This window comes from Cupressus sempervirens, chromosome 11 (genome assembly GCF_028749045.1).
Source record: "Cupressus sempervirens isolate cs-2001-9-10 chromosome 11, ASM2874904v1, whole genome shotgun sequence".
Lineage (NCBI taxonomy): Eukaryota > Viridiplantae > Streptophyta > Pinopsida > Cupressales > Cupressaceae > Cupressus > Cupressus sempervirens.
The window spans coordinates 292868073-292883089 of record NC_143128.1 but is presented as its reverse complement, the minus strand read 5'-3'; the positions used below and the strand labels follow the sequence as shown (position 1 = coordinate 292883089).

The 15017-nt window shown below is 38.2% G+C and overlaps 1 protein-coding gene across 7 annotated transcripts in view; it reads left to right on the top strand.

Moving 5' to 3' along the window:
* LOC149529269 (putative protein phosphatase 2C 59) overlaps positions 1-10989 on the top strand; it is an 83213-nt gene extending 72224 nt beyond the window's left edge. For all 7 annotated transcript variants that reach the window (XM_089809594.1, XM_089809590.1, XM_089809596.1 and 4 more), the window contains 2 exons: positions 10298-10372; positions 10484-10989. In XM_089809594.1, the coding sequence (XP_089665720.1) occupies positions 10298-10372; positions 10484-10612 (204 nt within the window). In that variant the 3' untranslated portion in view covers positions 10613-10989. The remainder of the gene's footprint in view (positions 1-10297; positions 10373-10483) is intronic.
* The last annotated feature ends 4028 nt before the right edge of the window (positions 10990-15017 follow it).

The window sequence follows — 15017 nt, the reverse complement described above, 5'->3', positions numbered from 1 at the left end:
TCGTAAACTTCATTGTTGTCATCGGATCCAGGTACCTTTTTAGATTCATTCTTTGTTTGAAATAAGACTCTTCTAATGTTATCCATCCTCTTTTTCCTTGTTATGTTGAGAAGATTGACCTTTCCTTTGACTTCTTGAAGATGTTGTCTTGCATTGGCAGCCAACGATTTAGAATTTTTAGCTTTTTGCAACCATTTATCATTCATTTCTTTAAACCTGTTCACCTCTTTAATGCCAGAGTATGTTAAACTATGTCTTGTATAATTGATATCTTTCAGTTTATCAATATGTGTAAGGCTACCATCAATGGATGTTATCATAGTGTTGACGTTTTCATTATATGGAGAATGGTGGTGCATAACACAATTGTCCTCAAACAAATCAATAATGATATCATGCCATTATAAAGTTTTACCTTCAGCATGTGTAATCAAAATACTAGAGGCTGCTCCACTATGTAGAGGATCAACTTTCATATCCACCTTAAGTGGCTCAATCAAATGATGAGGTCTTTGTAACTGTCCATTCCAAAGCAAGCTCCCTGACTGAAATGAATCTGAATTAGATGCATTATGTTGTGTGCTATCGTCCATGTGCACATCAACATCCAAGGTACTGCAGCTATGTCTTTCAACAGATAACTCAAATGCTTGTTCCTCTAGCTTGCAATCCTGGGCCTCCATGCCAACCACTGAATCTTCAAACTCATTTGCTAAGGTCTGATTTGAAGAATCAGACTCATCAGTGCATGAATCTGCATCATACATTGTGTCATTAATACCCTTTTCTTGAGTACTATCAAGTGACATCTCAAGGATAGCATTTGGCCCTTGTGGATGCAAGGTTTCATAACTGATGTCATAAAATTCAAAAGTGTTTATGAAATCTCCATTCATGGTACCAGTATCTCGAGTGTCAACACCCACGGTCACTTCCATAACCTCTTGCGAAACCTCTTGTAAGAATGATGTAGACAAATCATCGCCCAAGGCTGTCATACGATTTTCCTGATTCAAATTTGCATGTCTATCAAATTCATCATACAAATTGTTACATACCTTATTGGAACTAGCAGACATAAAATCATTCTCCTTTATCACGGGTCAAAGGTTCTTATGAATCCAAGACTGAGCTCTAACTTCCCCACTTCCATCAAGCATAGGTAATGTGATACTGTTGGCTGCATGCTTCAGATCTTTGTTTTGGTCTCTTGGCCTTTGATCTTGCCTTGTCTTGTAATGCTCTCTCCTTTGACTTAGAAATTTGTCAAAGCTCAAGTGTTCCCTAACCTCTAGTGTTAATGATTCCCATTCAACATTCGCTACCATAAGATGATCTGCAAATGTTGCCTCTCCTTCAGCATATCATCTTCGTGTTTATTCTTGAGAAAGGTAGGGCATGTAGGCCTATGAATGGTCTGGGAGGAAGCTCTTTGTACTATACTCCTGTCAGCATCTAGGACTTGGTTTTGTTTGATATGTGGATTCATCTTCTGTATTGTTGCAGGAAGTTTTCGTAAAGCTTCAGCTATCCGTTGCTGCTCTGCTGCCAATTGTCTAAAGAACTCTTGTGCTTCTCTTTCTTCATTGTCTCCACCATCTTTTCCTTTGTTTCTTGCCATCTCTTCTCCTTCCTTGTCACCCATTTCTTCTACAGGTATATTCTCAAACTGATTTTGCTCTTGTTTTGATCTCCTATGAGTAAAAACCCCTAAGGTGACCTCGTTGTTGTGGCTGCATATGAAACTTCAACCCTCCAAGATAGTAGGATTAAAGCTTTGATACCACTGTAATAACCCCAACCGGTTATAACGTCAAGAAACACCAAATTCTTTTTCTAATATAGTTGTTTGACATTTTGTTAAATACTTTGCAAGCAAGCTCTGATACCACTGTAATATCCCTTGTGAATTTGAACCTCAACTTGTTGATTTGTAGGTCAAGGAAAATCGCCAAACACTTCTAATATGATCTCTATGCTTGCTGTTTCTGAGTTTTAGACTGCTTATGCTTGCTTGAAATGAATCAAAGGGAATCTAAAAGCCTGAAATTGCTTGCTGTTTCTGAGTTTTAGACTGCTTATGCTTGCTTGAAATGAATCAAAGGGAATCTAAAAGCCTGAAATTGCTTGCTGTTTCTGAGTTTTAGACTGTTTATGCTTGCTTGAAATGAATCAAAGGGAATCTAAAAGCCTGAAATTGATTAATACTATATTTAAGAAAAGAACTAAATGCATATGCAATTCACTTTTGACTTTTTAAATGCATATATATGAATTCTAAATGAAAAATGTGCACTTATAGCCAAATGGTATTTTGTCAAACACTTGGTATGCATACTATTATGTCACTCATAAAAGATATAATTATGCACATTATATCAAATATATAGACCTGCAACTTATCACTTCTGTAGTGAGATATTTTCTAATTCAATGCTTAACATAATATTCCAAGGCTCTTGGCTTTGCAACCCCAAAAATCTGAGTACAAATGATATAATAAATCTGATATAAAATGTGCATCTACAACTACTAATGACAGCGACCTTTACAATGCCAAATGACCAATCTAAAAGATGCAAATTGATTGTAGAACCTTATATACAAATTGCTCAATGAAGGAGAGGAAATTGCAATCATAATCAAGCCAAGTGCTATAGCGCAATATTGTTCATGGCACTGTTCACAACACTGTAGCAGCCAGCAATAAACGTATTCTTCAATTTAAGTACAAATAGAACTCCAAAATGAAGCTCTCTTGAATCCCAAATTCAGTGGATATCTCACCACCTCAAATGGTGTTAGAAATATTAATTTCTACTAATCGTCCAATGCTTCTAGATTATTAGGTTTAGGTTTAGGGTGTGTCGGTTAAAATATTTTCTAGAATTTTGAGTCGGCTGTAATATTTTTCAGAAGTTTGTAGATATTTTGTCTTCTCGGCTAATGCTAGATTTCTCTAGAATATTGTATGCTTGCCTATAAAAAGGCACTATGTACTCATTTGAGATCATGGTGAATGAAATATAACATATTTTATTGTGCAGCAGCACATTGTGTTGTTCTATGTTTTTTTGTTATCCTGCTGCCCATCCAACAAATGGTTGCAACACTGAAGAATTGACGCTCTCCAATGCCTAATTGAAATAAAAAACCCTTAGTTTCTTCTCCCAAGTTTATATCAAATGCAATTGACAATAATCGGATGTTTAACAATGAAGCTCTTGCCTTTATTTATTCTTTTCCTTCACCCTTCTAGAAGGAAATAAAATATTATTTAATTGTACTCTCTAGAAGCTTCTTTCTTTTTAAGGCAATAATTAGCTGTACTTCTAGAAAATGCACTCTCTAGAAGCTTCTCCCTTTCCAATACAATAATTAGTTGTGCTTCTAGAAAATTAAATTAATTAAATATAGTCACCTTTTAATTTTAATTTATTTAATGACTTTATAAGAAATTAATTTAATCAATTTCTTCTTATTTCTCCACTTAGCCTTTGGAAAACGTAAAGGCCAAGAACTCCGCTGAGAGGTTAAAAAGACAAGGACATTACAAAGAGTGAGCCGATGGCTTCTCTTACTTCAAGAACTCACATTCAAGAGCATTGTATGGCCAAGACATAGTCATGTGATTGCCGACCAACTATCACGTATTAAGTCTAGTGAGCCACCTGTTGGAGTAAATGACGACTTCCTAGACGCGCATCTATTTCATATTGTCGTTCTCCCTAAGTGGTATACAAGTATAGGAGAGTATTTGTCTACAACCCAACTTCCCGGGACATGCCTCCAGGGGAATGAAGGAATTTGGTCCTCAGGAGTAGGACTTTCCAACTAATGAACAACTTGTTATATAAAATGGATCTAGACCAAGTGTTGAGGCGATGCGTGATGGAGGAAGAAGTACCAAGTGTGCTTCAGGTAGCCCACGAAGGACCGACAGGAGGACATATGGGTCTTGATACGACAACTAGGAAGGCACTATTAGTAGGCTTATGGTGACCAACTTTGTACAATGATGCGAGAGAATAGATTGTCGGATGTGATACTTGCCAACGAGTAGGAAAACCTCTTGAGAGAGACTTTATGCCACTCAACCCTTCCTATGCCTAGGAGCTATTTGAAAGCTGGGGGTTAGATTTTGCTAGACCTCTAAAGGCTAGTTGTGCTCGACAATGTCAGTATATTATAGTGGCTACTGAGTATTTAACAAAATGGGTTGAAGCACGAGCACTACTAGATAACTCAGCACTAAGCACTGCAAAATTCATTTACGAACAAATAATAACAAGGAATGGCATCCCCATTCAGTTGACAAGTGACAGAGGTGGTCATTTTGTCAATCATGTCATTAAACTCCTAACCATTGAACTCAAAATCTTCGATACACTTTCGAGTCCATGCTATCCTTGGGCGAACGGCTAGGCAAAGACAACTAATAAAATTTTGGTGGGAGTTATTTATAAGTCTTGTGGAGTTGAAGGTGAAGACTGGGAAGAGTAATTGCCTTCGGTGTTGTGGGCCTACTGTACTTCCTATAAGGTGACCACTGGGTAGACACCTTTCCAGCTCATATACGAACAAGAGGTAGTGGTAGCTACAAAATTCATGGTTCGGAGCTTGTAGATAGCTATTTATAACAAACTTGGCAATATGTAGAGTCTAAGGGAGAGACTTTATGCCTTGAACAAGTTGGACAAGAAAAGGGCGATGGCTCATTGGGTCATGGTCGTGGTGCAACAAAGGAGGAAAGTTTGGCATGACAAACACCTCCGATAGATGAAGTTTAGACTTGGCCAATAGGTATTGAAGTTTAATGGGCGAAATGAAATTAAGCTTGACAAATTTAAAGTAAAATGGCTAGGTCCCTTTGAAGTTCAAGAGGTTACAACTAATGGGGCCGTGAAGTTATGGACACTTGATGGCAGACAAATCCCTAAGGCGATCAATGGCTCGAAGTTAGAAGTCTACCATCAAAGGAAAGTTAGCTAGGGATACCAGAACGACATGGGTAATTTAGATTTAGGTAGGATTAAAAAAAAAAAAAAACCCTCTTTCAAAAATATAATTAGGTTTTACAAAACGCAACTGAATAAACCAAGGTCGTACAACCACATACAAGTCTATTCTGTAAAGCATTGACAAAGTATCCGAAGCATTGTCAAAGTACCCGAAGCATTGACAAAGTATCTGAAGCATTGACAAAGTACCCGAAGCACTAGGATAGCACTTGAGTAATTGAGGCACATATATATTGAACCACACGAGACTACAGAGCTGGAAAATACTGTATGGTCTAGGAGAAACAATTTGTACGACAACCATACGAACTTTAGAGAAGTCGAAAGAGCCCTAAGTGAAGTCGAAAGAAAAGATCACTACCGTACAGTCTATGTGCAATGGTATCAGCCTCACAAATTCCTATTTATACCGCACAGTACTGTTAATGAGTAGTTCAGGATCTCATGATACCGTACGGATGACCAACAAAAGAAAAGGTAAATACGATACACTACCGTACGATCCACCTCCCATTATTGAGAAAGGCATATTAAGTTGCGTATGGTCAAGGAGGCTTAGTTAATGTACAAATTAGGGAAAGCATAGAAAGGGAAGAGACACAACACCTATTCAGATACAAATCTGTTCACTAGAAGAAGAGAGCAGAAAGAAGAAAGAGAGTTGATTGGTAATAGACAACAAATTTGAGGGAAGGAGATGGTAGACACGCCATCGCTGGCACTCATGGGCTCAAGACTGGGAGTGCCGTACAATATAGATGAAGCATGATATTGGGATATTGAAGGAGATTAACGCATTAAGGAAGGCTGTACTAAAATGATTCCCATTACAAAGAAGGGCATGTTGTACATGTCGTACAAGCAGCCATACAACTATAAGAGTTATCACCGTACGAAGGAGCAGTAAAGGCCTCAAGTCATCACCACACGTGAGGTGCAAGGGTGCAGCCGTATGCAACTAGGAAGAAGATTAAAGTTGGACTTGGAGGGAGACAAGCATTAACCATTCGGTTTCCTCTTATCTTTGCAAATGACAAATCGAGAAACGATTATGGACCAACAATGGCCTTAGAGAGCAAAACTATAGATTCAAGCGAGTGGGTCAAGTTTGACCAACACAATGTCAAGGAATACAAAGGCTTTATAGTCTGGCGTGAAAGTTGCAAGAAAGGTGGACAGAGGGAAAAATATATCACGACCAAAAGCATCCACGCCTACAACATCCCATGTGACGCCTCAAAACATTCAATTCAAAGGATTGAATGGGTTGGAATGCTAGAACTGGTGGCAGGAAACATAAGGAGAGCAAAGGTGGAATGGACCATTAAAATCCCTGTTTTCTGCATTAAGGATTTCAAAGGTTTCTTGTGAATAATGATTGATACCTATGAGAGGCACTAAAAAATAAGGAGAGCGAAGGTGGAATGGGCCATTAAAATACCTGTTTTCTGCATTAAGGATTTCAAAGGTTTCTTGCGAATAATGATCGATACCTATGAGAGGCACTAAAAAACAAGTACCTTTTCATATTTGAACCGTGATATAGAGATCTCTTTCAAAGCACAAGATTTTTCGATTATTTGGCATACCTGGATATGCTGAAGGAGGCAAGAAGATTGATCTAAAGGAGAAGAAACTGACACATGAGACAAAGGAACGATTGGTAACCTTGGTATGCAGAGACCTCTCTGACGCAGAGAAACAAGCCATGACACAGACTTCAAAAGGAGGAGGACTGAAAAAATCTGATATTAGGGAAGGACAATAGTGTTGCATCATGGACCTAGTGAAGAGTAGATTTGCGCTTCAGACATTTCATTCCTGCATGTGGCATTAGTGAACGAAATTATGACAGGAAGAGTATACGACTAGGTGGCACTACTAGCTGAGTATATGTATGAATTCATGACATTGTAGCATAAAATGTTCTGTATGCCACACTATGCTATTGGCCTATTTTTGGATGCCACAACACGGCTGATTCTAGTTGATAGGCTTGAGCTTAAGCCGAGACCTTTAGCTACAAGGGAACCTCCTATTATGCAATGACGCCATTTTGACACACTGCGTGTGCAGAAGGCCATGCCAGGGAAACGACATAGGCAGGAGTTGGATTCAGGATTCAAGCATTGGAATGCAGATAGTGGCCGATAGGATACCTCGTCCGATAGTGACAATGACACAGATGAGGGTGATAGCACGCCGATGGAGGAGGATGAGATCATCACCCCAACACTGCTACTATTTCCATGACCCCTTGTCTCCACGACAACATATATGACCATGGGTGGCATACACATTCCTGGGTTTAGACAGATTAGGTAGCCCATCGACATGACCCCAACTGTAGTGGTAGCAGAGACAACACTCACTACTATTTCCATGACCCCTTCTCTCTACGACAACATATATGACCACGGGTGGCATACACATTCCTGGGTTTAGACAGATTAGGTAGCCCATCAACATGACCCCAGCTGTAGTGGTAGCAGAGACAACACCCACAACGATTCCTGAGCTTGCGATGACTCCTGAGTCAACAGTTATTCCTGAGGCAGTAGTTATACCTCAACCCATTCATATGCACTCCTTGCTAGCTAGGGCTTTGTCATAAGAGGTGATGGTGGTGCTCAAGCAGGCGCAACATGATAGCCAGGAGGTGCCACAGGTTCGGTTAGAGGTGATTGGATTCAATGTTGTCATCGTAGATACTGCATTGCTGACCAGCTCAGCTATAAAGGATATTGATCGAGCACGTACAACACAAGATTTGTGCGCTTATTTGAGTAGGACGTTGAACAAAACTCCAAAGGCATGGGCATCTAACATCCTTTCACCTATGAGAGAGGTATCTGAGGTAGAGGGTAGGAGGCCTCTTGTCACTCTCTCCTAGTTCTTCTGGCAAAAGAGAGCTACCCCACCCCTACAAATGAGCAACCACCACCAGTGGATAGTACTTAGAGGATGTTGGAGGCAGTAGAGATGGCTATGGGTAAACAGGAGTGGCCAATATCAGAATCATCCATAGTCTGGGGGAGGATGTTTAGGCATACTTAGCAGATGTAGTTACTCAAGGCTGCCAGGTAGTGATCTTTGCGCAGACACAAACACTTGAGCGAGTAGTTTGGGAGTTGGAGCATGTTCTTGTTTATGAGAGTTAGTTGTCCTATTGCATTTACTCCATGTTTCGAGGCATGAGGATGTCTTGACGCTGAGACTTCCAAGATGAGATAGGATTGGCTTGTTGAGGGCCGGTAGTGGAAAGCCGAGTGGAGTCCCTTACTCACAAGATAGTGCAGGTGTATTGGGACACCTACTATGCTTTGCGACAGAGTAAGGCAGATCAAGTAGCAGTAGAGAATGCTTGAGAGGAGACAACTACTCGATTGGTTGTAGCGAAAGGGCACTTGGGTACCCAGCAGTCAACATGGGAGTCGGAGCGAGCAACACTCATTGCTCAGTTAGAGGCAGTAAGATTAGAGAAAGAATCCGAGAGAACAATATTTCTAGCTAAGCCCAAAAGAAAATGCTAGAGGAGTGTGCATCAAAAGAGATAGGACTTGGAAGGGGTGCTGATATGATGAATGCGACACTTGAGATTCAGATGCAGGTTGAGACGAATTTGAAGACAAGGACCAGGTAGGTGCGAGAGTTGCAGGCACTGTTGCGGGCCCGAGCATCTACACCTCCAGGGATGCACCCTCCTTCCTTCTAGTTTCTGTTTTGATATCTTGTATATAGTAGCTTTGTCTCCATTTTTGTATGTTGTCCGAAGACAATTTTCTTTTTGGGGGGGATGATGTCGGCAAAAGTGTTATGCCATCGGTATTAGTTAAGATGTCAGTTAGTACCCAAAGGGTGTTCCGTTATGACGCGATGGTTCGGTCACACCCCTTCGTAATCTATATGTGACTCTCCCTCAAGAGAGAAGTCATTCAGTATTATTTATTCACGTTCTATCTTGTACTTGCGTATGATGTACTGAAGCATGGAAACATTAATCAAGAATATGCCTGATTCCTGAAGCATTGCGTTTGTCTTATTTCTGTTACTGTGATATGCATTAATCTACTTTACCTTGTACGGTAAAAAAAACAGTATAATTACCATGAATTCCCGAGATGGGGAAAATCATAATCAGGCCTAAATCATTCTTTACTTTGTCCGAAATCTATGCATTCAGTATGATGCCTTAAATGATAATATGGCGAGCTATTTCTGGACTGCATGATGTAAAGAGGCTAAAAGATCCTTATGTCCCTGAACCACCTATAATAACGTAATCTGAAAAAACTGAACATATACTATTCTCTATATTACCCCTAACTTTTGCGTTATCTTGTGACAAATTAGGAACTCTGGATTCCTTTACTTCCCCATCAGCTCCTAGTTTAGCTAAATTTTCAGCTGGAAAGTTACCCTTTCGATAAATATGATTGATAGTGACATGTTTAAATTATTTAATTATTTCTAAACTTTGATCATTTTTTGTTAAAGTTATAATATTAATATAATTCAATTCTCATCTTGAGTTGGAATTATTGATTTAGGGCAGAATTCAGGAATATCCCAAAAAAGGGACATTACAGAACTGCTTAATCATTGCACACGTTGTGTGTTTTGCTTGGATACTTGTCCTTTCTTTTGTTTACCAAGCAAAATTTTATTCTGACAGAGTCTTTGTTGCAACATAGTTGCTTTGATTACTCCTGTTGTACAGGATATATAGTCATCTATATCAGCATGCTTGTTTATTACAGTACACTACTTTTCATGTTTGAGCCTCCAATATTGATGATGGGAATTGTTATGCACTTAAAAACTGCAAAATGCACAAAATTACATTAGTTATGAAATCCTCAAATTCACATTGAATGTAAGAAGGCAAAGTCTAATTTTGTTTTATTTTGCCAAGCCAATACTGAGGCTGACAGGTAGCTTTGATCATCCAAACTTGATGATCTTCTGGAAATATTTCCATGTTATTATGTGAGATTTGACAATCCATCTACACGATAACATTTTATGAATCTAGTATTTTATGCAGCGGTAATCTTCCATTCATGTAACAGTTTTCTGAATTGAATTTTTGTGATACCTGTATCGTTTGATATGAATGCAGTATTCAAGATTGTCTTTATTAGCTTTTCTACAATGACATGATAGTTTGTAGACAGAATTAACCTAAGCATTAACACAGTTTTCAATTTTTTTGGGTTCTCTCAGAAGCCCTGTTGCTAATTTTTAATTTTTTTTTTTTCCATTTGGGTTTACAGGAAGAGATTGTTGATAACAATGTGGAATTTCTCATTCTTGCAAGTGATGGATTGTGGGATGTTGTTTCTAACCAGGTTTATATTTTTATTTAATTGATTTCTGAAGGAAGTATTTTGAAGTAATCAATCGCTTTGTAATCCTTTCTCGTCTCAGTCATATTTGATTATTAGTGGTTCTCTTTACAGGATGCAGTTGCTATGATCCAGTCTACTGAGGATCCTGAATTAGCTGCTAAAAGGCTTACAGAGGAGGCCTATCGAAAAGGAAGTGCAGATAATATTACTTGTGTTGTGGTGCGATTCCATTGTGGTTAGGTTAGTTGACATATCCAGATTTGACTCAATGCAAAAGTTGAAATTTACATTGTAAAAACATTGTATGCAAGAGTCTGTTTGTTGCTCAAGTTCGGTGAGGGTGACCTTTCTCTCACATTTGATGATATCGCATTCGTATGTGCTAAAATCTACCTTAGAAAATTAGATTGCATATGGAACAGGTAAGGGTACATAGAATGCTCACTTCAGGATATATGAAGAAGAGCATGCTTCTTATAGTATGTGGAATTTTTTCACAATAAACTATTTGTTCAGCACGTTGAGTTGTTCTATGATGTTGAGAAGCAACTTATTAATTCGATCTCTCAAAGTGAATGTATGTGTCCGATTGACTATTTATGAGCTATTTGAACTAATATGTCCACATGTTCTGCTGTGAACCACAATTGCTTGTCTGAGAATGTTTTGAAGGCCGGCTTTCTTTTGTGGATTCTCCTTAATGTTGTTTTGACTTCGTTAATCTTGGTTGAGGTTTTATTGGCTTTGTTCAATATGCTGGGAAATAAAAACTTAGTTTACTTGAGATTTAAACACAATTCCTGTTGAAATGAACCCCTTTAAAGTTTAAACCCATGTTATATGTTTACAACCCAATCCTTGGTGGGAGGGAATGTAAGGTGGTTCACACTCTTATAAGAACCCTCCCATTTTTTTAAATGTCATCAAGTAGTCTTTTAATTTTCAGAACTTTTTTTTAAAGGATCCAGCCCTACGAAAATGCAATTATAGCGTCTGCAAAAATGATTAGCAAGTACTGCAGCATATGCAGTGCAGAAATTGATGGTTGGTGTATAAATGTAGTTGCTAGATGCTGAACACTCTTCTAATTTCATATTTAGTGCAAGGTATATAGAATTTATCTGATCAAATAAGTGTATCATCCTATGCGATGCCTTTTCTTTTTATTCTTAATCCACTAGTTGACACTTAAGATTTTACTCGGATGAATTCAATTGTGGGATTTTTATTGACAGACATTAGCTTTTATGAAAGGCAAAGACAGTCTGGCATTTTGATCAGATATTATCACGGTAAGGTACTCTGGTGAAACAAAAGTAGCAGGTACATTATTTTTATTATGGTCTATATGAATGCTTTTGTCATATTGTATTATTTCTGTACCTGAAAGCAACAGCTTTGTTAATGGCTGTGCCATAACAATGCGGTTAAAAAATTCTTGATAATCTTATTTTCAAAATTGAGGGTGTTGATGCTAACTTGGTTGGAAATTTAGTTCAAAGGGCACCTCATTGTCTATTGTAGAGGGAGTTCTTTTCTATTATCTTTTCAATCTCATAGTATCATTCAAAAACCTGCTCCATGCTAATAATAAAACATAGAATTTAATTTAATATTTATTTTTAACTATGACTTATTATATTTGTTACATTATTTAGCAAAACAAGTTTTTTGATTAATGCTAACCTAGGAAGGTAAATATATAATAGGATTAGGGAAACCATTTTTATTCCCTTTACAAATAAAGAATTATACAAGTAATTTGCTTTAATAGAAATAAATGGAAAGATCATTGCGTAGTACAATGCCACCATGTTTACAAATTTAAGAAGGATGCACGTATTGATCTATATTTCATGCCACCACTAAAAACAACAGTATGAAGGTGGAGCAGAATAGAAAGGCTTGAAATCACCAGCAGAAATAGGTCTTTGGATGATACTGATGAATTCACTAATACATTCATATTTTCTATAATCGGTAAATTTATCTATTCCTTGCCCCACAAGCAATCAGACATGGAAGTGGAGGAAATATATTAGAAAGAGGTAGAAAACTGGTTCACACTACCTAGGCACACAATACCGTGTTGGTTGGATGGGAGTTCCTACAACTTGTGGGCCAAGGGGTTGACTTATCTTGGTTGGATGTTCTATGCTGATGCAAAGCATCCTCCACTAATCCACTAATTAGGCACTGTCCATCCCAACTTGTTAACAAGGTGTTCTCTCTCGTTTAATTCATCAACACCTTTTCTTCATATGGCTTCCGAAGAACACGTCAATTCACTCAATACACATTGTTTCACTTACATCCTTGATCCATTTATTTCCCAAAATTGATCACACATGTTCCCCTTGTGAACAGAATGTATCGCTTGACTTTTTACCATGTTATCTTATCAGTTGGAACCTTAGTACAAGTATAGATATGATGTACATACTGTCCAAAAAGAGATGTTTGTCGAGATTATCAAGTTGGCAATAAAACAAAAGGTTTCTCTGCAAGCACTCACAATTCTGACTGATTAGCTTTGATTACAAGCCTCTTCCATGGTGTAACTGTTTTGCTCTAATGATCAACAAGAGACAATAAGGCATTGAATCATCTCTATTTTGGTTCAAAACAATCAATCTTAATAATCAATTATGATTCAAAACAATCAATTTTATCCTTAATAGGCTTGTTTACTAATTTGATTGTTCTTAGTAGGACACAAAATTGTCCCAATCATCATCCCTTCAAGTAACCCAGGTTTCTTAGGGTTTTCAAATCTTGGAGTGGTTTTGACCTGTTCCTTGAGTGGTTCTTTCTTCCCAAACATACCAAGATTTGTCCCAACATCCACGTTCTCTGTGCCCTGCAAACAAGCTAACTTGAATCTCCTCCCACTAATGTTGACAAGGTATGTGTTCCTCTTCCCATCAAGTAAGATCTCCCTATCAAATTTCCTTGGCCTTCCCAATAGAAATGACAACATTCCATGGGAATCACATCACCCAAAACTTTGCCCCAATATTTTCCAATATGAAAAGCAACATATGTCTTCAGCGTCACAATAAGTGATTGGTTATTAGGGTCTTAAGATGCCGTATAAGGTCTTGGATGAGGTATCCTAATTAGATTCAACTTTTTTGTACCATTTCATCAGACACCATGTTGTTTTGTGACCCTAAATCAATGACAACTTTGTATACGTTACCTTTACACTTGCATAAGGTCTTGAATGAGTTCTTTCTTTGGCTCATGTCTTTCTTAGGCGATTGCAAATTTTTTTTTGCTTATAACCAATGCTTCTCCATCCTCTAGATCTGTAGTAAGATTTGTTATATTGTCACTTTGGCTACTCTCCTTAAGCCAAGTAGTTTCTCCTCTCTCCTCCTTGGGAGTTGGATGTTTGCTTCTCAAGACATGTACTTGTAGAATGCCCTACTTTGTTACAATTGTAACACCTCTTTGTAAATGCACATGAACCTCTTTGTTTCTTCCTTCTACCATAGGAGTGCATGTCCCTTGAGTTTAGTCCTTGCCAATCTAATCTTTTGATAATCTAATACGTCTTCACCCTCAAACTAGGCAACCATGGCTGCAATCAAATCCAAAAATTCTTCCTTCAAAATTCCATCATACATTGGTATGTCACCCTTACCTTATGCTGGCCAATCCTCCTCGTCTTCAGAAGACTTATTGTTCTTTGTTTTTCAGAGTCTATTGGTAATCTCTCCCTACCTCTTGGAACTCTTCTTCCTCTTCATTTGGTTCCTTGCTACTCACATCACCAACTTCCAGCATTCTCTTCTAGTTTGACTACAAGGCTTCAAGCCTTTCGGTAAGGGTATTGTAGAATTCTTGCAACCTAGCATTCTTTTCCTTTAACTCTTGTATATCCCTAGCAATACTTGCATTCTTGGGAGGCATCTTGACACTGTCTCTCTTCAACCTTTAACTTTTGCCTTTATAAAGACTTACTTTCTCTGATATCAATATGATGTAAAGCAACCTCTAAAAACACACCAATTAGGGTATACCAACATGCTAACAAGGTGTTCTCCCTCGTTTAATTCATCAACAACTTTACTTCATATGGCTTCCTAAGAACACATCAATCCACTCAGTACACAATCACTAATTCACCTAGCATCCTCGATCTACTTATTTCTCAAAGCTAATCACACATATTTCCTTTGTGACCACAATGTATCCCTTGACTTCTTACCATGTCACCTTGACCGTTAACCCATTGACTAGACTAATAACTTCATAGACTCTTACCAATACCTTCACAAGACCCTTACAAATTCACAAGTCCTTTCAACACTTTGTATAATTAGAACGAAAAATGACTACGCCATTTACACTTTGCTTGAAGACACACCTTTCCTCATACCTTCGTGAATCCTAGCCCTTCCCATGGGGTTCTCCCAATGCTTATAACCTTAAGAGTCTATGTCTCAACACAATACCAACACTAAACATACCCAACCAACCCAACTTCAACCAATCGGAAACACTCAATAACAATTTAGCATCATACTATGATGGCCACACTTTTTCCCTCTGAGATAGTCACTTTAAACACTCTTAACTGTGTGGTCCTTACCCTCCAACTAGGACACATCAAATACTTTCCATTACACGTTCCCAA